This window comes from Sciurus carolinensis, chromosome 11 (assembly GCF_902686445.1).
Source record: "Sciurus carolinensis chromosome 11, mSciCar1.2, whole genome shotgun sequence".
Lineage (NCBI taxonomy): Eukaryota > Metazoa > Chordata > Mammalia > Rodentia > Sciuridae > Sciurus > Sciurus carolinensis.
Window position 1 is genome coordinate 32,999,685 of NC_062223.1, and position 25,053 is coordinate 33,024,737.

General features: G+C 60.2%; 3 protein-coding genes across 8 annotated transcripts in view; 1 reads left to right on the forward strand and 2 right to left on the reverse strand.

Annotated features, from left to right (window-relative positions):
• The first annotated feature begins 288 nt into the window (after positions 1-288).
• On the forward strand, positions 289-6,897 carry Chrm4 (cholinergic receptor muscarinic 4). The gene is made up of 2 exons (XM_047518743.1): positions 289-327; positions 5,076-6,897. Exon 2 carries the CDS (start codon positions 5,105-5,107, stop codon positions 6,539-6,541), a length of 1,437 nt encoding a protein of 478 aa, XP_047374699.1. The 5' UTR covers positions 289-327; positions 5,076-5,104; the 3' UTR covers positions 6,542-6,897.
• An 888-nt stretch (positions 6,898-7,785) lies between these two features.
• On the reverse strand, positions 7,786-10,329 carry Mdk (midkine). 2 transcript variants are annotated; one of them, XM_047516237.1, is made up of 5 exons: positions 10,276-10,329; positions 9,363-9,439; positions 9,065-9,232; positions 8,783-8,944; positions 7,786-8,168 (listed from the first exon to the last, which is right to left on the reverse strand). In XM_047516237.1, the coding sequence occupies exons 2-5, from the start codon at positions 9,436-9,438 to the stop codon at positions 8,143-8,145; spliced, it is 432 nt and encodes a 143-aa protein (XP_047372193.1). In that variant the 5' UTR covers position 9,439; positions 10,276-10,329; the 3' UTR covers positions 7,786-8,142. The 2 variants fall into 2 exon arrangements, with proteins under 2 accessions (XP_047372193.1, XP_047372192.1); XM_047516236.1 differs by lacking the exon at positions 10,276-10,329 and adding an exon at positions 9,742-9,845.
• Positions 10,330-10,900: 571 nt separating this feature from the next.
• Dgkz (diacylglycerol kinase zeta) overlaps positions 10,901-25,053 on the reverse strand; it is a 41,238-nt gene continuing 27,085 nt past the window's right edge. For 2 of the 5 annotated variants that reach the window (XM_047516233.1, XM_047516235.1), the window contains exons 2-31: positions 22,634-22,742; positions 22,215-22,310; positions 21,814-21,888; positions 20,732-20,788; positions 20,302-20,370; positions 19,376-19,447; positions 19,157-19,273; positions 18,994-19,065; positions 18,612-18,707; positions 18,271-18,353; positions 18,107-18,167; positions 17,893-18,006; positions 17,665-17,805; positions 17,083-17,161; positions 16,862-16,917; positions 16,675-16,737; positions 16,503-16,576; positions 16,309-16,420; positions 15,745-15,944; positions 15,336-15,436; positions 15,152-15,231; positions 14,998-15,067; positions 14,821-14,861; positions 14,190-14,329; positions 13,185-13,216; positions 12,891-12,934; positions 12,350-12,470; positions 12,239-12,272; positions 11,915-12,014; positions 10,901-11,690 (exon numbers count right to left, since the gene is read on the reverse strand). In XM_047516233.1, the coding sequence (XP_047372189.1) occupies positions 11,574-11,690; positions 11,915-12,014; positions 12,239-12,272; positions 12,350-12,470; positions 12,891-12,934; positions 13,185-13,216; positions 14,190-14,329; positions 14,821-14,861; positions 14,998-15,067; positions 15,152-15,231; positions 15,336-15,436; positions 15,745-15,944; positions 16,309-16,420; positions 16,503-16,576; positions 16,675-16,737; positions 16,862-16,917; positions 17,083-17,161; positions 17,665-17,805; positions 17,893-18,006; positions 18,107-18,167; positions 18,271-18,353; positions 18,612-18,707; positions 18,994-19,065; positions 19,157-19,273; positions 19,376-19,447; positions 20,302-20,370; positions 20,732-20,788; positions 21,814-21,888; positions 22,215-22,310; positions 22,634-22,742 (2,626 nt within the window). In that variant the 3' untranslated portion in view covers positions 10,901-11,573. Of the gene's footprint in view, positions 11,691-11,914; positions 12,015-12,238; positions 12,273-12,349; positions 12,471-12,890; positions 12,935-13,184; positions 13,217-13,305; positions 14,330-14,820; positions 14,862-14,997; positions 15,068-15,151; positions 15,232-15,335; positions 15,437-15,744; positions 15,945-16,308; positions 16,421-16,502; positions 16,577-16,674; positions 16,738-16,861; positions 16,918-17,082; positions 17,162-17,664; positions 17,806-17,892; positions 18,007-18,106; positions 18,168-18,270; positions 18,354-18,611; positions 18,708-18,993; positions 19,066-19,156; positions 19,274-19,375; positions 19,448-20,301; positions 20,371-20,731; positions 20,789-21,813; positions 21,892-22,214; positions 22,311-22,633; positions 22,743-23,058; positions 25,048-25,053 lie in introns of those variants that run through there. The other 3 variants (XM_047516232.1, XM_047516234.1, XM_047516230.1) reach the window with 3 other exon arrangements.

The window sequence follows — 25,053 nt, forward strand, 5'->3', positions numbered from 1 at the left end:
CGGCGCGGCCCCACCACGATTGGCTGCTTCCCCGTGACATCACGCGGCTCGGGGAAAAGTGCGAGCGTGAGCGCGAGTCGGAGCCACAGCGCCGGGAGCTGCAGGCGGAGCAGGGGCCGCCCCTCGGTCCCCGGTCCCCGCCCCCGGCCCACCGCCAGGCCGCCCGCCCCTCCGGCCCGCGGGGCCTCCCGTCTGACCCGCCGTCTGTCCGGCGCGAAGGAAGCGGGACCCAGGCGGCGGGTGAGTGACTCGCCGCGGCGCGGGGGCGGGGGGCTCGGTTGGAAGAGAAGGATGCAGGACTTCCGGACCCTCTGAGGGTTTCCAGAGGTGGGTTCGACAGGAACAGGGCCCCAGACCTCTTTAGGGGCGAGCGCGGTGCTGGGAGCCGCCGAGGGCTCCGGGGGTGGGTCACCCCGCTGGGAGAAAGGCCCGGGGTCTCTCGGAGGCTGCTCCAGGTGCGCCTCTGGGGAAAGATGGTCATTCCGCGGGTCCGGGGCAGAGGAATGCCCATCTACAGCCCTCCCAAGCCAGCGGCAGCCGTCGGGTCGGGACCCCGCACTCCCTCCCTCCCACAGGCAGCTCTGCAGGGTTCTGGGCTCTGGAGCCCAGTAGAGCCTTTTTCCCGCTCGTCTCCCCACCCTCCCCTCCTCCCTTGACTGCCCGGCAGCTGCCAGCCCACTCCAGCCCATGGAGTCCTCTATCAGCGACCTTGAGCCCCGACAAAAATCCCCCCTGCCCTCTCCCGGTGCCCCTCCCCCTCCCCAGGACTAACCCCCCTGTTGCCCAGGCTCTGAACCCCGGAGATCCAGCCCCGAGCACCAGCACCCCACCCTCCCGACTCGCAGCGGAAGTGTGGGGCACATTGTCCGTTCCGAATCCCCTACACCCTTCTTCCTCCTCTGAGCTCCGGAGTCTCCTCCCTGGCCCCAGGGACAAATCCAGGGGCCACAGCTTTCCCAGAGCCCTGGCATGACGGCCTTAAAGCCGAGGACGTACGCCCCAAACAACCACACAGGATCCCAGAGCACCCATCTGCCTTGTACGGGAAAGGGTTGGGGGCTCGAGGACCCGGGAAAGCCTGGTGCCCACGCCCAGAGGCTGCTGGAACTGCGTGCGAGGGGGTTGGCGGGAGGGCGGGGCACCGGAGAGCGAGGGCTTCCTCGACCGCGACCCCGACGTGGAGGAGCCCCCAGACGGGCCCGGGAGTCATCCTCAAGCTGACCCTCTCGGCTCCCCTGAGCCCAAGGCTTGGGAAAACGGTGCCTACGTTGGTCGCGGGGCTAGTCAGGGCCTCTCGAGCAGGGAGCAGGGATGCAGGGTGACCAGGGAAGAAGAGGAAGAATCTTACACTTGTGTGACCCAAGGCCAAGCCGGGTCTCTCCATTATAATTCTACTGCCCTTGCCCTCTCACCATTGGACACGCTGAGCAGAGCCCGGTGTCCCTCAAGGCCAGGTTGGGCGACTATCACAGCCCCTCGACAGAAGTCAATTGCAAGGCTGGACTCCGTGCCTCATCCTTGACGACGCGGACAACCCCAACCGACCGGCCAAATGATGTCTCAAAGTCAGGGGTCCGTCGCATTCCGCAGTGTAGTCTGGGCTCAGCCCTTCCTCATCTACCGGCCAGGCATCATCCGGGCGCTGGCTCCTGGCGAAACCTCTCCGCGTTCAGACAGACAGCTAAGATCTAGGCTGGGTCTCCCGGCCTCGGTTGGAATGTGACCGTCCCTCACTGGCGGCCCTGCATTTGCGTGTGAACACAAGTTCGCAAGCACAGCCACTCGAACCGTGTGCATCCTCCAGGAACGCACATGCATGTACACGCACGTGTCCTCGGGGCGCGGGCATGCTCACGCGCTCACCGGCGCACTGGTATCCAGGCGTGGCTGTGCGCACACACGCACATGCAGACAGCTACTAGCGTCTACTCGCGCTCCTTGGTAATCACACACAAACAGAACTCGCACTCGCGTTCCCGCCCACACGTTCTTGTCCCGGTGCCGGGTGGAATCCGGGAGCCCTAAACTTTCTCACCCTTGAACCCCTAGCAGAGCTGAGGGCAATTTCGTGGCGACCTCAGGTGGGGTCTGGCAATGGGGCCCCTGCCTCTTCCCCAAGAAGCCCTGCACAGGGTTTCCTCGGTGTTTGAGGTCGGGTTGGAGTTAGGGGCGGTGGCGAGCGGCTGCCCGCTCGGGGTCCGGAGCTGGCACCCAGGGACCGACATTGCCATCTAGTGGTGCGCAAGCCCCGGGCGATCGGCCGGCATCTGACTCGCCTCCTCAGATCCTAGGAGGGCCTGGATTCCAGGGAAACGCGCCAGAAAGAGCTTCGGTCAGAATGTCTGCGGCTGACCCCGAGGGGTCCAGAAAGACAGCTAGGATCAAGCTGTGCGAAAGGGCTTTGCCCTGTCTACAACCGGCAGGCCCCAGAACTGAACAAAATAACCTGCCATTTATTTGTTCAGGCTCAGCTGTACCCCATCTGGGACAAGAGGTCTCCTGTCCAAGAAAGCTAAGTGGGGGATCTGGCAGAAGTAGGAAGGGACCAAGGGTTTGATGGGTCCCCCATTTGTGTGGCTTTGAAAGGGAGGACTGAGCACTAGTACTTGGGGTTTAAAAAGTGGCTCTGGGTTCTAATTCTGCCCCTGCTTTACAAACTGGATGACATAGGCAAGCTCTTTATCATTATCCTCCTCTAAAAGAGGATATTTACATCTAGAAGATTAGACTACTAATAGTACTACCGTGCCGGGCTGTGGTAAGTAAGCATAAACCAGATAATCTATATGAAAAGCTCAGAGGGGTTCCTGTGTCACGATGACACTCAATGCACAAGAGCTGTTTTCATATTTGGCACCTCCAGCCCCACTCCCCGCTGGCCTGTGTTCTGACCCTGGGATGCTAAAGTGAGGGTTTCCTCTAGGCTGACTGGATCATTCCTGCCCACCCTGTTCTCATGGGCATGTGTCTGGGGCTGGCAGCCTCAGCGTGCTAGGTGCTACTGCCCTTCCAGTTCAGAGGATGACACCTGAGGTTCCATTGCAAAGGCTCTCAGAGCTGAACGAAGCTGTCAGACTGAGCAGAGGCCCTATTTGACCTTTGCCCTTGATTCCTTGTGTGACCTTGGGGTGGCATTATCTCCCTCAGTCTTTCCTCTTGTCAACCAAGGATTTGGAACTGGAGGACATGAAGACTGAGGCCAGGAGGCTGGGTCTGTGTCTTGAATGGTGGAGTTGGGCACTGGTGCCCGGCTTGTGGGCCACCGTAGGCTGTAGCCCTCACTGCCATTTCCAGGCTGGAGATGGAGTTGAGGTGCCAGTCCCACAGCTGTTCAGGAGGTTGTCTCAGGGCAGATCCTCTATTTGGCAAATGCGAAAGGAGGTGCAGGAAGGCCAGGTGGCACCCCTCAGGCCACAGGGCTCTATCCACCCTGCTGGGCTCCTAGGGAGCCAGGCCCCGGGGTAAGTGCGTCTTCCTCCACACCCGGCTGCCACACCCGCTCTTCCTCTTTCACACACACAGACGCACAGAACTGCGTATACGACCTGCGTGTGGCTGAGATGGGACCGTGTGCGTATGTGGAATGGTTTGTGTGTTGGCGGGTGTGAAGGAGGCTGGGCTGAGCGGCTGCCCTGGCACAGCACGCTGGGCGTGGGCCTCCCTCACATGGATGGAAGAGGAAGAGGAGGAGGAGAGCTGAGGAGAGGCTGGTGGGAGGGAGTGCAGGCTCAAGGGAGGGGCTCGGCTTGGGAGACCCCAGCTGGGCAGGCCTGTGTGGGTGTGGAAGGGGCTAGCTGCAGGCTCCCCACACCCTCTCTTCCTTCTGCCATAACCCTTTTTCTGTCTTGCCTTCCCAGTCTGGCCTTAGGGCTGGCTTTGGCCCTTGGGAAATCACATGTTGTCCCTTGGCCATGGGCCAGTTAGGCTACCCCTGCACTGGCCCCCCACACCTTGGGACTGCAGGTGAGGGCTGGGAGGGAACAAGGGAACACCGAGGCTCCTCTGCGCAGCCGCCCCTCCCCGTGGAAGTGCCCAGCTCCTCCCCATCTCCTCTAGTCCCCTGGGACCTCCCCGCCACTCCCTTGGAATACCCATTCTTGTGACTCTGGCTTCCCTCTGCTAGAACCCTGGGTTATGGGACAGCTCCCACCCCATCCTACACCCCTCCAGCAACAGGACATCAAGGATTTGGGAAATCTTGGTTAGGTTATTTAACAACCTTGTGCCTTAGTTTTCCAATGTGTAAGTAGTTAAAAAACAACTGCCTCCTACATTTATTGTGAGGACTCAGTGAGTTAATATTTTATCATCAAAAGTGTTCGGTATCCCCAGCACCCAAAAAAAAAAAAAAAGTGTTTGGTAGACAATAAGCATCAGTTGGTAAGGTAATACGTACTCTTGTATTAGTGCCTTGGTCTCCAGTGTAGTATGTGCCAAGGCCCTGGGTTTGATCCCTGGCACAAACAAAAAATGAAAAGAAAAAGAAACGATCACAGGAATGAATGAGCACCTCTCACCAGGCCACACACGCCGTCTCATTTGCGATCCTCTCCTGCTTGCTTCCCTGGGCACCAGCCGTGATGGCACCTGTCTGTGCTCACACCTGTCTCTGGCCTGTGTTCTGGCCATAGTCCTTGACCAGGCTGTCTCCACAGCTCCTGCGGCTACCTCCTGTTGTCATCCCCTTCATCTCCTGGGTGAGGCCTTTCCTGATCACTAGCATGACACCATCCCTGTCCTGTCTTCCTACTCCCTCATTCTGCGCTCACCCGGCCTTGTTTTCTTTCTAGCATTTTGTTGCTGTTGCCCCTGTTTCTAGGCCCTGCACCCCATTACATTGGACAGCCTGAGATGGGAACCGTGTGCATCCCCTGCTTCCTTAACCTCAGCACCTGGCACCATGCTTGGCATCGCAAGGCTCTCAATAAATGTTGAATGAATGAGCAATGAGGAATGGGTTCTCTCATATTCTGCCAGATGATGTTCCGCCATCACCTTTGCACCAGTTTGTCTCTCCATCACCACCCCCAACCTCTTCAACAGTTCACCCCTTTTCTCTCTCCTTCCTTCTCCAGCCATCACCCACCCACTGCTACCAACCAATATGGCGAACTTCACACCAGTCAATGGCAGCTCGGGCAACCAGTCTGTGCGCCTGGTCACGTCAAATCATAACCGCTATGAGACAGTGGAGATGGTATTCATTGCCACAGTGACAGGCTCACTGAGCCTGGTGACTGTTGTGGGCAACATCCTGGTGATGCTGTCCATCAAGGTCAACAGGCAGCTGCAGACAGTCAACAACTACTTCCTCTTCAGCCTGGCATGTGCCGACCTCATCATAGGCGCTTTCTCCATGAACCTCTACACCGTGTACATCATCAAGGGCTACTGGCCCCTGGGCGCAGTAGTCTGTGACCTGTGGCTGGCTCTGGACTACGTGGTGAGCAATGCGTCTGTTATGAACCTTCTCATCATCAGCTTTGACCGATACTTCTGCGTCACCAAGCCTCTCACCTACCCTGCTCGTCGTACCACCAAGATGGCGGGCCTCATGATTGCTGCTGCCTGGGTCCTGTCCTTCGTTCTCTGGGCCCCTGCCATCTTGTTCTGGCAGTTCGTGGTGGGCAAGAGGACAGTGCCTGACAACCAGTGCTTCATCCAGTTCCTGTCCAACCCAGCAGTGACCTTTGGCACAGCCATTGCTGCCTTCTACCTGCCTGTGGTCATCATGACGGTGCTCTACATTCACATCTCGCTGGCCAGTCGCAGCCGAGTTCACAAGCACCGGCCCGAAGGCCCCAAGGAGAAGAAGGCCAAGACTTTGGCCTTCCTCAAGAGCCCCCTGATGAAGCAGAGTGTCAAGAAACCCCCACCGGGAGGAGCAGTTCGAGAGGAGCTGAGAAACGGGAAGCTAGAGGAGGCCCCTCCACCAGCCCTGCCACCGCCACCACGCCCAGCGACTGACAAGGACACTTCCAATGAGTCTAGCTCAGGCAGTGCCACCCAGAACACCAAGGAACGACCACCCACAGAGCTGTCCACCACAGAGGCCACCACGCCTGCCATGCCTGCCCCTAACCTGCAGCCACGGACCCTCAACCCAGCCTCCAAATGGTCCAAAATCCAGATTGTGACGAAGCAGACAGGCAATGAGTGCGTGACAGCGATCGAGATTGTACCTGCCACTCCAGCTGGCATGCGTCCAGCAGCCAACGTGGCCCGAAAGTTTGCCAGCATTGCTCGCAACCAGGTGCGCAAGAAGCGGCAGATGGCGGCCCGGGAACGCAAAGTGACGAGGACCATCTTTGCCATCCTGCTGGCCTTCATCCTCACCTGGACACCCTACAATGTCATGGTTCTGGTGAACACCTTCTGCCAGAGCTGCATTCCTGACACAGTGTGGTCCATTGGCTACTGGCTCTGCTACGTCAACAGCACCATCAACCCTGCCTGCTACGCGCTCTGCAACGCCACCTTTAAAAAGACCTTCCGGCACCTGTTGCTATGCCAGTATCGGAACATTGGCACTGCCAGGTAGGCAGGTAGGCGAGCGCTAGGAGGTGCTGGCGTGGAGGCGTGCTGGGGGACCACACGGCTCACCTGCTGTGAGGAAGAGTTGGAGGCCCCCTTCCGTGCTCGCATTTGCTGAAGAGGAGAACTGAGGTCTCCAGACACTGCGAGGAAGAGGCCCTAAGGCCCTGGATGGATTCAGAGACCAGACCCCTGGTCAGTCCGAGGGGCTCAGCCTCTAAACTGGGACCACCTGGCCCATGTCTATCGCCTTGCCTCAGGGAGCTGGGGGGCACTGGCTAGGGTGGGCACCTGCCACCCGGTGGCCATCAGCAGGGCATCTGGAGAGAGGCAGGATGGCCAGGAGCATCTCAAGAGAATGGACACCCGGAAAGGGGCAGAAGCCAGGAGCATCTGCAGAGGTGCAAAGGGGCCAGTCTTGGAAGGGGTAGAAGGGTGGGGTCCCCCGTTCTGCTGTAATTGGTGCTTTCCGCCTCCCTGCACCCCGCATGCAGGCTCAGCTCCTCCCCACAAACCCCACTCCAGGGGCAGAAATTTTCCCTCCTGCAGCTGCCCAGCCGGGCTCTGGGTGGCTACGTGCGTGTGTGCATGTGCGTGGGGGAGCAGGCCAGGCCAGCTGAGTGTGCTTTCCCCGGTAGCTCTGTCCTTGTCGCACCAGGATGGGGCAGCTGGGAGGTCAGGGATTCACTCAGAAACTGAAGTCTAGGCTTCTGTGGTCCCCTGTGGAGCCCAGGTTGCCTGAATCTGACGGACTCCCTGCCCCCAGGAGAGGGCCCATCCTGGGTTCCAGACCAAAGGGCAGGGTGCTGCAGTGGGCAGCGCCCTCCTACCTTCACTCTGCCTCTGGCCTGAAGGAGGCCTGGGTCCAAGGGAGACAGAAAGGGGGTGAAGTTGGTGACCCACACAGGCTTCAGTCACAGTGGAAAGTGAAGCAGGCAAGCACCCTCCACCTCTACCTTCCCCTGTGGGTAGAACCTTCCTGATCGGTAGTGGGCTGGACCGAAAGACCTTTGACCTGGTGAGGCTGAGTTCTTGTGAGTCATCATGGTTCCCTTCCCCAGCCCTAGCGTGGTTCTTGGGAGAAATGAGGATTGAAAGACTTTAGGGGGTTTGACGGGGGAGCCCTTTCATGCTGTTTCCCCGGGCTCTAGGGAGTACTCATCACCAAGCCACCAACTCCTGTAAGTCTATCAACCCCTACCGCCTGTCTTCTCCCACTTTTCCACCCACAAACAAAGCTCCACAGCAAACTCCCTGGGAAGGGGCTTTTATATATTAAAAAGAAAAGCTTTTATTGGGGGAAAAAAACGTTGGTTCATTTTATTTATTTCTCAGTAACAGGTATCATGGTGGGGAAGAACAAGGTGGGTACTGGGAATCAAATCCCTTTGGGGAGAGGCTCAAGCTTCCCAGAATCTTGTCCCTCCCCACTTTGGGCACTTGGAGTCGGGCGGGGAGTAAGAAGACAGAGGCAGGGCATGATTGATAAAGCTAACAAGCAGACAAAGGCACTGGTAGGTGGTAGGTTAGACCTTGGGCCTGTGGGAGGGGAGGTTGCGGGCCTGGCCCTAGGTAAGGCCAGGGGCTCCTTGGCATCCCCACCTGGCCTCAGTCCTTTCCTTTCCCTTTCTTGGCTGTAAAACAAGAAAGAAACACCACATTAGCCCAGTAACTGTGCCCCAGAGAGACCCCAGCCCCCAGGTACATTAGAGAGAGAAAATCCTGCCCCCTAGTGGTTTTCCATCAGCTGACCTGGAAGGAGGTGGGACGGGGCAGCCATTATGATGCCAGATGTTCCCTACTCCCTCAACTTTATGTTTCCACCCAGGATCAGAAAACTTCCAGGTTCCTATTCCCAGGCCTGGTCACAGCAGCCCTAAGAGCTTCAGTTTTCTCACCTGGGAAGTGGGCAGTCTTACTTCTGCCCATTGGCCCCTCTGGATGGTTGTGAGTCTGGAATGAGCTGAGAGAGACCCTTCTACTGAAAAGTCCTTCCTCAACCAGAAAGGGGCAGAGGGGACCAAAGAACCCCTCCAGCTGGAGAGATAACAAAGACAAGTCGTTCCCTGGGTTCTAACTAAACGCTCCACCAGAACAATGAGAGGGTCCCCACTCCACCCGGAGAGGATTCAGTACCTCCTGAGCAGCTCGGTGGCCCTCCCTCCTACACTTGCCCTTCAGGTTTAATCACTCCCCTCGAGTGGAGGGTAGCCCCCCACAACAGCCCCACCCTACTCCCTTCGCTGACCTTTGGCCTTGGCTTTGGTCTTGGGAGTACAGGGCTTGGTCACGCGGATGGTCTCCTGGCACTGGGCATTGTACCGGGCCTTCTTCAAGGTGCCTTGGCGGGCTTTGGTGCCTGTGCCCCCATCACATGCCCCCCAGCTCTCAAACTTGTATTTGCAGTCGGCTGGCGCGAGAGTGGCCCGGGTTAGAGCTGGGGCGGCCAGTGGCCTCCCTCCACGGCTCCGCCCAGGTTTCGGTCAGGCTGCGTCCCCCTTTCCTGCCCTCCGCCTGCGCCCCACCTCACCTCCAAACTCCTTCTTCCAGTTGCAAGGCACCCTGCACCGGATGCGCTGAGTCTGGGCCCCGCAGGTGCCCTCGCGGAAACCCACGCCGCAGTCCTTGCTGCTGGGGGTGCAGGGTCCCCAGGTCCACTCTGCGCACTCGCTCCCTGGGACGCCCTTCTTCACCTTATCTACAACGCGCGGGGAACAGAGTTCAGGACGCGGGGCACCGCAGACTTCCGCGGAGACCGCCTTCCTAGGATTCCGAGCTCGGAAACCCGGCGGCCCGCCCCGGCTTCACCTGCCCGCCCCCGCCCTCACCTTTCTTTTTGGCCACCGCGGAGGTGAGCGCCAGCAGCGCGAGGAGGGCGAGGAGGAGGAAGCCTCGGTGCTGCATCCTGGTGGGAGAGCAGGGGTCAGAGTCCCTCGCCCGTCCCCTTCCCCACTACTGCGGGCCGCGTGCAGGGACCTCCCGCCCCCATTTGCTCCGTTTTCCAGGCCGCTAACGGGGCTGCGGAGGGAGGACTTGGAGTCGACCCTTCCCGCTGGCCAGGTCGCGTCTCCGGATGTGTCCCCCTGGTGTCACCGAGAGCCCGGGACGCGGCTCAGACCCCCAATCCCGCCTCAGTCCCCAGGGTGGCAGCGGCCGAGCCGGCGAGGGGCTACGGCCGCCCGCGTCCTCCGCGCCCCGCGCGCTCACTCGCTGGCTGCCTGCGCTGCTTCGCTCCCTCCCGCTCCGGGCCCGTCCCGCTCCGGCCGCCGCGGCCCCTTTTGTCTCCAGAACCGGTCTGAGCCGGTCACATGGGCCCCCGCCCCCCTCCCCGCCTCCCCCCCACCGAGGAAGGACCCGCCCCGCCCCCTCCCCTCAAACCCGCGCCGCCCCGACCCCGGCGTCCCCGCCTCCGCTCCCGCCCCGCACCCCTGCCCCGGCCTGGAGGCGCCGGTGCCCGCACGCTGGCCTCTCCCCGCCAGCTCCCGCCTCTAGGCCTCCGTCCCGCCCTTGCGCTCCCAGCCCCTGGCCCAGTCTCCCTCTCCCCGCCCTCTGCCTCCGTCTAAGGCCCGTCCCCATTCCCCGCGGGCGCCCGACCCGTGGAGCCTTAGATGTGGTCCCAGGAGGGGCACGGAACCCCGGTGTCACAGGCCCCCGGGCTCTGTCGAACCCATCGAGGTCCCCTCCACCTCCCCCAGCCCCTGGGCCTCCCACGTGTCGCTGGGGAGGGAGCGCCGGCCACACCTCGGGTCGTTTCACCAAGTGGGCAGGTAACGGCTCTGCTGTTGGAAAGCCTGGTACCGGGACCCCGGAGAAAGCGCATTGGTCAGGGGCGCGGAGGGCGCAAGCGCCTTCCTTGGAGCGCAGGTTTGAGGGGGCGGGAGGGGGCTTCGCGGGAGGAGGAGCCCGCGGACGTGGATCTGGTGAAACTTGGAGCTGACAGGAGCCGTCTGAAGAGTTCCAGACCCTAGCGCGGCGGCGGCGGCAAGTGCCCACCCCCTGCGTCCCCGGGGCCTCCGGGCTCACCTCACCCGACCCCCCTAAACAGACCTGGGGGAGGGGGCTTGCTCAAGGCCACGGGGCAAATGGGCCGAAGGACCCAGGCCCAGCCCCCGCCCCACCTCTTTCACTTTCATTGTTAACGTCCCAGCGGGAAGCGGGAAGCCGGAGGAAACCGACTCCGCCCCTGGCCCCAGCGAGCGAGGCAGCGGGCAGAGGTCAGGAGCCGGGCAGGCCCACCCCCCAGGCGGGAACCCGGGCCTCCAGGAAGGGTCTGGGTCGACAGCGTGCGGTTCCCCCACCCTGAGGATAACCCAGCACACCCTGCGGCTTCTGGAAGGCCTACCCCGCAAAAAGAGAAAACCAGAAAGGGGGAAAAAAAAATCCACTTTACTGAGTCACACCCAGCTGTAAACATGTCACCGTGAGAGCCCCCACCCCCACCCCCAGGCCACACAGCCCGCGATGAAATGACTGGTACACAGGGAGGGTCACGGGATAGGTGCCAAGCAGGGCAGCGGGCAGGCGAGTGCGGCCGGCTCTGGGGTTTCCGGCAGGAGGCCCGGAGGGGGCTCTGGGCAGGAGAGGGGCTAAGCTCCCAGGAACCTGGGCGGGTCCAAAAGACCAGGTGGCTAGCGAAGCCTCTTCCTGAAGGCCTCCCAGACTGGGCCTTGGCCACTCTGCCCTGCCCCTCCAGCCACAGCGCTGTACTGAGCACATCTGTTGCAGTGAGGGTGGGGCTGTCCTGAAGTCGCCCAGCTCCCGTACCCCTAAAGGCCTGTCCAGCCCAGCCGGTTTCCTGTTCCCCTGTGAGCCTCCTGATCCCCTGTGGGCCTAGGGGTCAGGCAGGGGACCTCAGGGGAACAGGTAAGAGCCCCAGCTCCTCAGAGTCCAGCCCTAGGTCTGGGTGGCTTCTCAGGGGGATGGCACAGGGCTCCTTCCCTGGGACATGGGTCCCCCTGTGGCCATCTGACTGGAATGTGGCAGTGAGGTGGAAAGGGAGGGAGCTCATCCTTTGGCCATGGTCCCTCCAGCTGCCCCAACTACACAGCCGTCTCCTGGTCCTCCCGCTGGATCATCTGGTAGTGCTGTCGGTTCTCCAGGTAGGCAGCCAGCTCTGTGTCCTGAGCCTTCTCAGCCCGCTGCCGGGGAGTGTCACCCTGGATTGGGGGCAGCTGCAATCAGTGCAGGGACCACAGGCCTAAGGTCCCTACCCAGCTTAGGAAAGGGCAGAGGCTTTTTCTCTGCCTTGCCTTCTCCCCTGCTGGCTCAGGTTTCTCAGGATCTGGACTTTGTCAGGGGGAGGACAGCTTCAAATTCCCAAGGGCAGTCCCCACCCCCAGGTCTGGGAATGGTTGGTTTTGTGCCCTGCTGGTCCACTCACCTGCTGGTCCGTCTTCATGAGTGAGGCACCAGCTTCCACGATGTAGTGGCAAATGGTGCGCTGGCCCAAAGCCGCTGCCTGGTGCAGACAGGTCTCCCCACTGGGGGAGCAGAGGCTGGCTGTGGACCTCATCTAGTCCCTTTTCAGGCTTTCTCCCAAGTGCCATCAGACAGGGCAGGAAGTTTGGGGACCAGAGGGAAGGGGCAGCCCAGAGGACAACAGGCTGGTCAGCAAAGGTTCATGGGCTCTGACTGACCAAACGGGAAGGGATGGAGAAGGCTGGTTTCCAGGGCAACCAGGGAACCTGAGCTCCCAGATACTCACTTCTCCTCCACAGCATCAAGGATGTCTGGGGGTGCTGCAGGAGGGAAGGGTGTGGTCAGAGGGGCTTGGCACCCTCCCCTCCTCCCACCCGGCCTCAGGAGCACAGCTCACCGTGGTCTAGCAGGTAGCGGACCACTTCCTTGCTGCCCGTGCTGACTGCGTGGTGCAGGAGCGTGCGGCTCCGCTCATCCCGGTGCATGAGGTCACCTCCGGCTCGATGCAGCTCCTGCAGCTAAGGGCGGAGGCAGAGCTGGTCTGGGCCTCGTGGGGGCCTTCTTTCTCCAGCTCACACAGGTACATATGCCAGAACAGGCTCACATGCATTACTCCTTAGGCATCGCTGGGGGGCCCTGGAGTGTTAAGGGGAGACTTCTCACCCCAGGAACACTAACCACCAAGACCTGGAGCCTGTGGCTCCCCTCAAATTTGCCCCTGAGCACCGGGGACTGGAGGAGTGGGCGAGGAAGCCCATACTAGGAGACATCTATTGTGGCCTAGACACATGGGGCAAGACAGGATGGGACACAGATCCGCAGAGGGCCAGATGGTGACAGATGTCAGTTCCTGAACAGGTCAGCTCTGGGCCTAACCCAGATGCCCCACTCCCCAGGGGGAGGGCCTGCAGGGGACAGCTGCATCCTGGAGCTAGTACCTTACAGAAGTCGTTCCTCTTGGCGGCCTCAATTAACTCCTCACCTGCACAAAACACCTGCCAGTTACACTCCGGTCTGAGGCTCAGGCTTGTGTTGGTGCTGAGCTTGTGTGTGTACACGTGTGTGCATCACTGTACAGAAAAGTGTTCCTGCTGGGCCCGGGCGCCGAGGGCTGGGCTTGTGGAAGAATGTGCCCGCGTGGGGCTGTCCTTGTGTGGTGCTATGGGCCACCCCTACAGAGCCTCACCCTTATGACCGGGAGAGGGAACGGACCCTGGGACAAAAGGCCTCACCTTGAGGGGGTACAGCGTCCCCTGGCAGTGACCTGCAAACAGAGCAGGATGAGATGTAACCCAGCTCAGCCAGGCCCAACTGGCTGCCCTCCCTAGCCCAATGGGTGGCACCCTTCATTCTTTCAACAGTTTATTGAGTGCCTGCCGCGTATCATGCGCTATGCTAGGCACGGGGGATACAGCAGGGAGCCAAGACAGATGGAGGACTTGCCCTCATGGAGCTCACATTCTAGTGCAAGGACACACATGAGTCGAGCAATAAATAAGGAAATCTGAAGTGCTATCTACACAGACAGGGTCATGTGACTGAGTGGCCAGGGGGACAGCAGCACCTTAGGGTCAGTGCTGTCTTTAGATGACATTCCTGGGAAAGGCCTCTCTGAGGGGCATGAGCCAAGCTGTGACTGGAATTGGGGAGCTGCTCTGGGAGAAAACAAGTGTGTGGCAGCGAAGACGTAAGTCCAAAGATGGGCCAGCCTCCTGCTGCAAGAAGCAAGTGTGGCTGGAGTGTGGTGAGGACAGGGGAGGCTGCTGGGGTCAAGGCATCCAGGAAACAAGTGCCAGGAGGGTCCACGACGGGGGGCTGCTGAGGAGTGCCTGCAGTAACCTGCACGCATAGCCAGTGCAGAGACTGGGCCACCAGAGGCCATGGAGTGCACAGCTGGAGGTCAGGGCACTGAGGTGGGGAGCAGATGGGACCTGCTGAAGGCCAGGTATGGGGTGGGGCTGAGAAGGCAAGGAGGGAGCCCAGCAGCAGGGAGAGATGAGGCTGCTCCCTGTGGGAGGCCATAACTGTGGGGCTGAGGGCTTTAAGTTGGGCTCTGGCCAAGTTCAGGTTGATGCCATTTTGTCACCAGGTGGAGGGCTGGGGAAGGCAGCTAGCTGGATGTACGCACTGCTGCTTGCTCTCAGAGGAGCTGGGCTGAAGGCAGGAATTTGGAAGCTGCCAGCCAGCAGATGGGTTCAAAGCTGGGGAAATGGAGGAGATAGGGCCCTGGGACTCACCGGGGCGTGGGGGAGCAGGGGGAGTTGGGGAGAGGGGAGGTAGGGGTTGGGAGGTCAGGCCGGGCCGATGCTCCCAGCAACTCAGGGTCCAGGATATAAATCTCGTCCTGTGCGATCTCAGTCACATAGTTGAGGTGCTCCTGTTGGGGGGGGAGGGTCAGGGCTGAGGGTCAGGGCCAAGGCACCTGGCCTTTCAGGTACCTGATGGTGGAGAAGCCTCTAATGTTAGCACAAGCACCAAAGGGAGGCTGGGACCAGCACTCCTTCCCCCACCTCCTTTCCATTCCTGCTGTCTAAGCCCAGTCCCATGAGGCCCCCAAGCCACTTCCCTCAGCCAGCCCTCTAGCCAGGTGACCTGGCCCCGAGCGCCCTCTTGCGCCTCTCTCTGCCGCTGTCTTCAAGGCTCTCCCGTGCCGCCAACAGGCCTTTACTGTGTGCACCATTCCAATGCACTCCAGCCTGCAGGCCTGGGCCACGCCTGAGCCATGCCTCACCCAAGTGGGAATAGATTAGGGGACATGAGAACAGGGCCAGGACGCCCGTGGAGCCAACAGGAAAGGTTTCCCTGGAGAGGGAATGTGTGGCGCGGAGACCAGCTGCCTCTGGGTGGGGCAGGCCCCGCAGTGCTCACCTGGGCCCGATCGATCCTGTAGAAGCGGCTGGCAGTGGTGGCTATGGGAGGGAGAGAGAGAGGAGGAAGATGAGGGGGTCTTTGTCCAAGTCCTCTGCTGCCCAACCCAGGCTCCTCAGGCAAAAGACAAGAGCAAGTGTGGGACTGCTTGGAGCTGACCCTTCAGGGCACACTCACCATCCAGGAAACACCACTTGGGGGACAGTTTCTGGCACGTTGGGGACTTGGCTCCAGCACCATCGGGCTCCTGTGGAGAAAGAAGCAGGTGTCAGGGTGTAACGGGGCTGGGGTAGAGAGGGAGGGCAGCTCAGGGCAGGCGGACCCTTCTTACCTGCTGGAGCCTCTCGATGTGAGCGCGGCAGAGCTCTAGGTCACTGTCTCCGGGGACCACCACGGTGCCCAGTGGCACAGCTACAGGACAGAACAGCCCATCAACAGCTGGCGGTCCCCACTGTCCATCCCCAGGGGACCTGGCAGCTCTCACTCCTCCCCGCCCCAGCGCCTCGGGCACTCACAGGCCTCCTTGAGCTGCTCCTTGTCATAGTGCAGGGCCTCGTAGTCGTGCATGCTGACCCTGCTCACCTGGATCCGCAGCTGCTCTGGTACTGGCTGCTGGCTGTGGGGCAGGGCTGGTGAGAGGGGACTCGGCAAGGGCCCTGCCCAGGATACCAGCCCTGGTCTAGGCACCAAACCAAGTGCTGGGAGTGACACCCTGCCCCCTCCCAAGCCCCTGGGGCAGAAGGACTATTAGCTCTCCCCTTTTTTTGGTGTTGGGAGATCAAACCCAGGGCCCCATACATGCTAGGCAAGTGCTCTACAACTGAGCCTCATTCCCAGCCCTTTCACAGGTGGGGAACCATAGATCAAAAGAGGCCAGTGTCTGGCCTCAGGTCCCACGTCACATGGTGGCAGGAAGGGACATACTCGCTGTGCAGGGGGGTAGCACTCCGCCGCTTGGCTTTCTGCACCATGGTGGCCTGGTTGCGCAGGGCGATGCGAATGCGTGAGGCTGCGAGCTTGCAGGGCTCGCCATCCACCTGCACCGGGATGGCCTTGGCCGTGGTGAGAAGCACCTCTCGGCACTGCGTCAGTCGCTCCCCATGCCCACCCACCTGCAGTGCTGCCTGTGGGTACAGGAAGCCCTGGTCAGGTGGAGCCAGGATAGGATGGAGGTGGCCGGGGCAAGCTCTGCTCCTTCAGAGAGGCTCTAGCCGGAGAACAGAGGAGACAGGGACCCCCAGACAGTGCAGAATAAAGGGGAGGGAGGAGATGGAGGCAGTGCGAGTAACTCCCCAATCAGGGGAGAGAAACATAAAGAGGACAGAGGCTCCGAGTCATCTTGAGTCACAGAGAGGGACAGTGAGCCTTGGGCCCAAGAAGGGAAGTGGGGTAACTCCTCAACCCTGGCCAATGATGGGAAGCCTCAGGCAATGCTCCCAGGAACTGTGGGCAGAGAGCTGGGGGTGAGGTAGAGCCAGGTCCACTCACCAGCGATGTCATGGTGAAGCCGATGACCTCGAGGTAGCCATCGTCATGCCGCTGGGGCTCGAAGTCATGGTGCTCCCCAGGGTGGCCCCAGGGCATGGTGCCGGCACAGTACCTGAGGGCGGGCAATGGAATGGGCTTCAGCACAGTGTCTGCAGATGGGAGAGCAGGGTCCACCCAGAGCCCACCCTCCTCACCTGGGGATGTTCAGGAAAACAATGCACTGGGGCTTCAGGTCCTGAATCTTGGGGGTCAGGTCCATTCCATCACACTAGAGACAGGAAGGGGGGAATGTTGGGGGACATGAGTGCCCGGCAGCCTCCTCCCTGCCTGGCCCTCCACTCCACCTGCTGGCTCAGCCCTACTCACCACCACTCGAATGTGCTTGGCCAAGTCCTTGGAGCTGCCCATCAGGAAGTCAGAGAAGGCTGTCTGTGGGAGACAGAGGGCATCACCATCTCCTGCTGGGCCTCCCTCCCCTCTGCGTAGCCGGGCTCCTGTGTCCCGGCAGACAGACGGGCTTCAGGGATAGGGTGCTGGTCAACCTCAGACTCACCCCGGCATAGAACATCTTGTTCCGAAAGCGACTGTTGAATTTTTCCGGATTAGCCTCTGGGTGGAGACAAGTTGGGGGACAGTTAGCCAACATGCTAGTGCTGAGGTGGGGAGAGGCTGGGCGAGTACTTTTTCCTGGGGACCAAGGTCTGCCCTCCTCAGACGCTCCTGTGCCCACCCTGCCCTGGCCTCCCAAGTTGCCCTCAGCAGGAGGTTGCCAACCTCGAGACTCATGAAATTCCAGGGTGACGTGGGCATCAAAGCCCAGGCTGAAGTAGTTGTTGAAGACATCCAGGGGCAGCTAGAAAAAGGTCGAGGGACCAAAGTGAGGCCTGGGCCTCCCTGACGCTCCCTCCTGGAGCCCAGTCCAGCCACCTGCAACGTGCTCAGCAGTCTGCCTGCTGCTAGAGGCCTTCTGCCCAGTGAACACTCCCTGCGCGCTTCCCAACCGGTCACTGTCACCATGCCCTCCCAGCTCCGGGAGGCTTCCCTGAGTGCCTGCTGGATGCCAGCACACTGCTTCCCTGCAGGCCACACACGGCATGTGCTCCAGAACGGGGCCTCTGTCTTAGCTGCTTAGAACCGTGCTAGGCATGTGATAAGTATTTGCCACGTGGATGAATAAAAAGCTATCTTGTGAGGTGAGTACCCCTCTTCCCCTGGGACAGAGACAGAAATTGAAGCTTAGAGAACTGAAGAGACTCATTCAAGTTCCCAGAAGCGAGAGTGGAAGGGTGGGGCCCAGCCCATGTCTGCAGAGAACCTCAGACACCAGAGACCCTGTCCCAGCCCTGGCTGACTCACCCGGTCTGTGGCACCTTCATCTCGATCCTCAGGCCCTGCCTCAGGGTTGGGCTCCGCACGAAGGTCCCAGCGGTCCAGCTGCACCACGTTCCCCTCCTCTACGTGGGAGAGGATCTTTGACACGGGCTCATCTGTGTAACCCTGGTGGGAGGAAGCAAGGACTGAGTCCCTCCTGTGGCCAGAGACTCCCGTGACGCAACCCCTCCCCCCACTCCCCAGACCGCTTACCCCGCCCCAGTTGAGGGTGCGGGCCAAGTCATTGCCAGTACCCAGAGGCAGGATGGCAACAGGGGGCGGAGGTTTTAAGCGCAGCTGGTCCAGGGTGGAGAGAATCCAGCCAACCTGGAGAAGGGCAGAGTGCGAGAGGCCAGTTTGGGCCTGGCAGGGCACAGCACGGCAGGCCCCATCCAGGCTCTGGGAGAACCCACCACGCTGAACCCACCGTGCCATCACCCCCGCACGCCAGGATCCGCAGGTTGTGCACTTTGCGGTACATTTCCAGACTGTGCCAGGGGAGGACAAAAAGGGATCAAGAGATGCTGGCCATGCCCTGAGAGCCAGGCCAGCCCCCTTGCCATCCTCCACAGAAACCTGGCAGGTACTTACGCCTCCTTGGGCCCTCCCTGGCTCAGGTCAAAGACTTGTCGAGGATTGAGATACCAGAGGAAGGACTGGATGATCTTAGCGCCCTGTGGGGGACAGGTGGCCAAGGGGTATTGTGGAGCAGATGAGGGGGCGGGGAGGAAGAAGTCAGGGTGGAGTGGGGAGAAGCACAGGGAGAGGGAAGCAGGCCCGACAGGGGTGAGGGACAGAGATGGATTCCTCAGGATTCCTGGAGAAGAGGCCAGCGGAAGAAGCCCAAAATGGACACTGGAATGACTGCTAGTAGGTGGTTGTGACCCAACCCCTAAGTAAGGCTCTCAGTGGGGAGGGAAGGCTGTGCTCACCTGGTTGCCCCCACTCTTGGGGTTCACAAACACCAGCAGGGGCTTCATGAGAGGGGAAGGGGTAGGCCTGATGATGAAGGGTCTCCAGCGGCCCTCCTTGGAGACACACAGAGTTTGTGAGGCTCTCCCGTCCTGGAGACCCTGCCCTCATCCTCAGCGGGTCCCTGGTGGCATTCCATCCCACACTACACCCTCAGGGACCACCCAGGTCAGACCTCATGGGAAGCCTGGCCGCAGAGGGCACCAGAGCCCATCTTCAGCCCAAACTGACCTGCTGAAGGCTGAGCTGGCAACATCAGCCCCAGGGGCTCCAGATCCCAAGGAATAGACTCCCCTTTCCTGTCCCACCCGCTTGTCCCTCCCGCTCAGCCTCTTGTCTAACCTCGGGCCCTTTCTTGCTGGATTTCCTCTTAAAGGATGCTCTCTTTTTCTTCTTGCTGGCCTTGAGGGTGTTCTGCAAGGAAAATGGGGTGTTGATACAAGGTGGGGAAGCTGACTTGTCTGGCAAGGGTATGGGAGATGCTGAGGGTGTGGGAAGGACTCACCTGGGGCCTCCGGGCACGGAGGATCCAGGTAGGTGGGATGACCACAGCTGCATGGACCCCCAGGGAGCAGGGCTCCTCGATCTGCTGCAGCATGAAGCAGGAGACCTTGCTGTGGTACTACAGGGGAGTGATGGGTGAGGCTGAGCTGGGCTGGCCTGAGACCCGGGGACCCAATCTTAGCAGTGTGGCACAGGCCCATGGGATGGGGTCACCTCTCACCGCTTGCTTGCACCAGGAGCAGCTGATGGCCACGATCTCCTTGCTATGGAAGGTGAACTTCTGCTGGAAGCCCTAAGGGTGGACAAGGAGGCTGGGGCGCAGGGTGGCCTAAAGCAGAAACCCTGCCCCACTTTGCTGCCAACCTCTCTCCACCCAGGAAAACTGAGCACAGCAGAAAAAAAAACAAAATATACCATAAGCCCCAAGGCAGGGATGCTTAGCCCATGACTAAAGTTAACAAAGCCTAGATACACATGTTCTGGAGGCTCTGAGGGCGACTGCGGCCCAACTCGTTTCCCTTCCTTCTTGCCTCCAGGCCTGGCGGGGCCCCCCGAGGTGCAGCACTGCCTCCTGGGGTACCCACTGCATTCCCTCCCTGTCCTTTCCACACACTGTTAACAAAGCCTGCTACGTGCTGGGCACCGTGCTGGGCACCGTGCTGGGCACTGAGAGAAAAGCAGGGAACGAGCCCTGCACGTCTGAGGCCTGCACTTGCTAAAGGAGACAGACAGGAGGCAAAAAGTGAGTGAACAAAACAACGGTGGCTGTGCCGGGGAAGAGGTGCTCAGTCTGCCTTCGAGCCACGCTCCCCTCGCAGGCAGGAGCCCGCTGCCCAGCTCCAGGCTTGGCATGCACTACTCAAACAATAGCTAGCAGCTGAGTTAGTGAACAAAAAAGTCTACATGGTTCTCTAAGAAGTCCCTCCCAAGTTCAACGCAGGCCAGACCCACTGCAATAGGAGAAAACTTTCCTTGGCCCAGAGACCAAATGTGCCAAGGGGCTTTGCAGACTAAGCGGCCACGGTCAGGCTAAGAGCCAGCTGGGGACTCTGTACTCTGGGGCCACAGGTGGTGGTGCCCAGGCCAAGCTGTTCACACAGGGCCCATGGGCAGTAGGCAGCTGGCAATCCTGGGCAGGACCCTCACCTTCCCACAATGCCGACACTTGCCATCCTGGCGCCGCCTGTGCACCCAGTGGTGCCGCACGAAGGTTGGCTGGGGGAGGAGAGATATATCACTGGCGGGGTGACCCGGGCAGGACCCTGAGCATGGCCTACAGCCCTCAATGTGAGGGCTGCAGTCCTGCATGTGGAGACTTCTGTCTGGGGCTGGAAGGGAGACAGATTCCCAGGAGGGAGAGGGGGCCGGAGGCACAATAAGGTACACGAAGCCCAGCTCTCTGCAGCAGCGCCAGTCCGGCCTCCCGCTTGGGAGACTCAGAGCCTCATCCCAGGACCTGCCCAGACCCCAAGCTGCTGAGGAGGAGCTGAGCCCCCTGGTGGCACTCTGGAAGCACTGCAGAGAAATCCCTCAGGGACCTGGGGCCTCCCGGACCCGAACCACAGTGCCCACGTACCTCACGGACATTCCTGGAGCCAGATTCCCGGAAGGATGGCTTACAGCGGAAATTTATCTGTGAGACATTGCAATGACCACCAAAATGTCAGAACTGCCTTTCGAAAGGGTCATCCAGAGTTGTCATTACAGGTAGTGAGCACCCCAAATTATCCCAGGAACCCTTGGAACGTGCCCACTAGCCAGAAGGATCGTGGGATGAAGAGGCTGAGAGTTCCGTGCCCCTCTCCCACTAAAACGGGATCACGGTTTACTCATTCTATTCTTCCTGCCCTCTGGCACTGCAAACCGAGGTGGATGCGGGAACCATCCCTGCTCACAGCTCTGCTGGCCAGCCCCCGGAGACCCTTAGCTAGGCTGAAGCCAGGTTCAATTTCCACCTTCCTCAACGGGGCTGCAGTGCCTGGGGCTGTTTCTACTTCTCTTCCCAACTGTCCCTGGGCAGCCTTGGAAGTCACAGGGAGGTCTCTCTTGACAATTCCAGGGCCAAGGGAAGCAGCCCGCGCTGGCCTTGCTCAGGCCACTCCTAGTCTTACACACCTTCCCAAATGCTGGCCGGGCTTCTGCAGGCTGGGGAGCCCTTGTCTTTCACCCCTCCTATTTTGACAGGCCCACTCATCAGTGTTCCCTCCCACTTCCAGCACCCAGACATGCCCCCAGCGGCAGACACACTCTGCCCAATAGTCCCTGGAAGACAGGTCTCTGCACAAGCAGAATGAAGGGGACAGGGGCAGGCTTTAGCAAATTCGATGGCCTCTTCCGTTTGTTAGCTTGGATAAAACAGAACGGTATAATGACCATGGTGTACTTCCTGCCATTGAGTCATGTCCAACAGACCCCACTCTAGGCCGGGTTTGATCAAGGCACTGGGTAGAGCAGCCAATAAACTGGGGAGCCAGGATTCAAACGCAGGCATTCTGGGTCCAGGCTCCTGGACTCTTCACTACCACACATACTGGGTCATTTCTGGGCAGGCGATGTTTGGGTAATGCACACATCTGTGTGTACATACACAAGTGTGTGGGCTGAGAGGGCTTCAGCACCCAAGGGGGAGGGGACAAGAGGTTGAGTGGTCACACCAACCTTCTCCAGCTGCTCGATGCAGGGGGTGTGCACCACAATCTTGCAGGCTGCACATTTTCTCCTGGACACAGATTTCTGCTGCAAGACAGAAAGAGAGGGCCCCTGAGGTACCAGGTAACTCCATCTCAGACACTGCCTCAGGGCAAGCAGAGTTTTCTGCACCTGTCCCAGCACAGCTTCTCTGGGTGCATCCAGAACCCAAGCCCCAGCCTCCAGCCTCAGGACAAAGCCTGGTTCTCCTGTCCGTGGGCAGCCAATAGCAGGACTGCTCAGGTGCGAGCTTGTGCCCACCTTTGGGAAGGGCTGTAGGGCTGTAGCTGTCCACCTGCAGGGGTTGGTCTGCATGTGTCCAGACCCTGCCTCACCGCCAGGGGGCAGCAGGCCCTGTAGCACTCACTCACCAGCATCCTGGCTACGCAGTACTGCTCCCCAACATAGCAGAAGTCCCCCGACACGTTGGTCTCAAACCAGATGTGTTCCCCATATGTTGCTGACTCCTAGACCACAGGGTAAACATGCTCAGTGCATACCTGCCGCCTCCCCTGCCCACCATCAGCCCCATCTCATGAGACAGACAAACCTGTTCTAGGTACCACAATCTATTTTCCTTTGTTCTGTTTTCCCCACTCAGTACCACTTAGGTCTGGCTCAAAGGAAGCCGCCCAGGAAGTATGCCTGGACTCCACTGGCCAAGGGCTCCTCTCTCAGTTGTTCAGAGGATCTCTAGGCCTGGGCTGCTCCCGTGGCCCAGACAGAGCTCAGCAGGTGCAGACATCTGTGGGGTTCAGGTACATGCCCATCCCAGCCCCCAGCTACTCACACTCCAGTCCACAGTGCTCCGGATTTGCCTCTCGGCCTCACCACACAGGGCCCCAGGAGTCGGAGGAGGGGGTGCCAGATGCTGGAGGCCCGACTTGGTGATGGCTTTCCTATAAAAGAGGGGACAGCTGAGGCTCTAGGGCCAGTTTTGCACTTGTGGATTCTACTTCTTTCCCCACCACCTGGGATCTATGCCCTCATGTGACCTCCACCAAGGTCAAGACTAGGGCAGGAGGGAGGGAAGGGATCCCTACAGCAGCCCAGCACCGAGGCTCCCTGCGGGAACCTTTGCCCCTCTCAGTTTTGCTGGATGGGCTGGCTTCAGGCGCTGCCCAGAGCTGCTCATGCGTGGGCCACCCTCAGGCCAGGCAGAGCTCCAAGGCCCTCGCCCCTCGCCAGCCCCTTGGCAGCTGCAGCTATACCTACACAAGCAGGGTGCTCCAGGCCTGGGGTCCTGCCGACTTGCGCCGCAGGGCCACCTGGCGCCTGCGGGTCAGTGGGCGCACATGAGCGGGGATCATGGAGCCCACCGTGGTGCCCGAGGCTCTTCGGCCCCCAGGGCCAGGGTGCTGGCCAGAGGGCCGCTGTTGGCTGAGGAGACGATAGTGGCCATGCAGGCCCCAGAGAGCGTGATCATACACCACATCAGCAGGGAGCAGGTGGGAGGAGGCTCGACGCAGGCAGCGGGGCAAGGTTGGCAGCAGTCGGGTGCCTGAGATGTTGGGAGGTGTCCTGGTGCCTGGCTGGGTGGCACTTGTTGCCCTGGCTGTCCCAGCCTCCTCCTGGACTCCCTCCTCCTCCTCCTCTTTCATGCCCACAAGCCCAGGCAAGAGCAGAGGTGCACCCAGAAGCTGAGCCCCAACAGTGGTAGGCTGAGGGGTGGGCACGGCATCCACAATGAAACGAGGGTTGTGAGCAGGGGGCGCAGTGCTGGAGCGACGGCGGCTGGTACCCTGGGTGCCCACCCCGCAGCCCAGGAGGCAGCCCTGGGGCTGGACACTGGAGCGCCTCCGCTGGGCCAGCAAGGAAGAAGCCTGCCCTGCAGGGGAGCGACGCCGGGCCTTGCCCGTGAGCAGCCCCACACCGCTGGGCCGCCGCTGCCCTGCTCCAGGGCCTGGTGCCTTCCGCCGGAAATGTCTCCTAAAGAAGGTCTCCATGCCAGGGGCAGGCTGGTGGCTGTTGGGTACAGAGACCGGGAACATCAGGAGCTCAGCCAGGCTGTGGCCAGTCTGCCCAGGAGTCCTTTCACAATCTAAGCCCCATGAACAGAGAAGGGACACGGGGGAGTTCGGGATAAGGATAGCCTTGGCCTCTGGCTTCCGTGAACAGTGTTTGAGGATGGGGTGATACACAGAGGAACCCATGTTTACAGCAAGACGCTCTCCCCAGCGGTACCCCGCACTGCCCTGGAGTCCTAGGGAAAAGGAGCTTCCCCTGAGCGGGCACCAGAATCCACAAAGCCCTGGGTCTAAAGGGCTTCACCCCCTTGCCAGAAGGTGGTAGAAAAGAAAAGAAAAATTGGGAGTCAGAGTCGGCCTCGGCAGACTGTGGGGCCCGGGGCCTTCCCTTCTTGTCCAGTCTTTTGCTTTTTGTATTTCTTTTTTCCAGGACTGGGGACTGAACCCAGAGGGGCTCTACCCCTGAGTCATACCGCTAGCCTCTCACGTTTTCTGAGACGGGGTCTTGCCGAGTTGTCCACAATAGCCTCAAACTCGCCATCCTCCTGCCTCAGCCTCCTGGGTTGTGGAGGTCACAGGTGTGCGCCACTGCACACAGCCAGCCTTTGCTTTGCTCTTAATGTGTAACAGGTCAGGTTTCCCATCCTGGGACAGGAACCAAATCAAGCAATGATGACAAAACAAGTCCATTACAAGTCCTGTAATGGACTCAGTTCTGATAAGACCCCCAGACTCTCAACCCCAGTCCTGGGGTCAGGCTAAGGGTGGCACCTAGAAACACAGTCCAACTCTGGTTCAGAGGCCCTAGGGAAACCAGGCCTTAGAAAACAGAAACGTCAGCATCCCGGGGAAAGCCACACCTGTCTTCATTCAGGGGTTGGAAGCAAGAGGTTTAGGCCAAAAGAAAAGTCTTCTTGAGTCTTGATATGTGTGCACAGCTGGGTCTCTAAGAACTTTCTGGTGCCCGATGACTCTATATTCACCTTTCTGAAGGGGTGGAGTACAGTCACTCCATATGCAATGCCTGAAAACCCTGCCAGTTCTGCACTGAGGGAGCCTGTGACCTGCACATTGCCCTGGGATCCTGATGCTAGAAGCCCCAGGACTCACAATCCCAAGCACCTGCTGCCCAGAGCGCCCATCTACAAGGAGGCAGGGCCCTAGGCACGATGCTGCCTGCAGGGGCCTGAGCAGTTCTGAGCTCTGCTCCCTTCACCAGCTCACCTCTTCCCCTCCCTTCCCT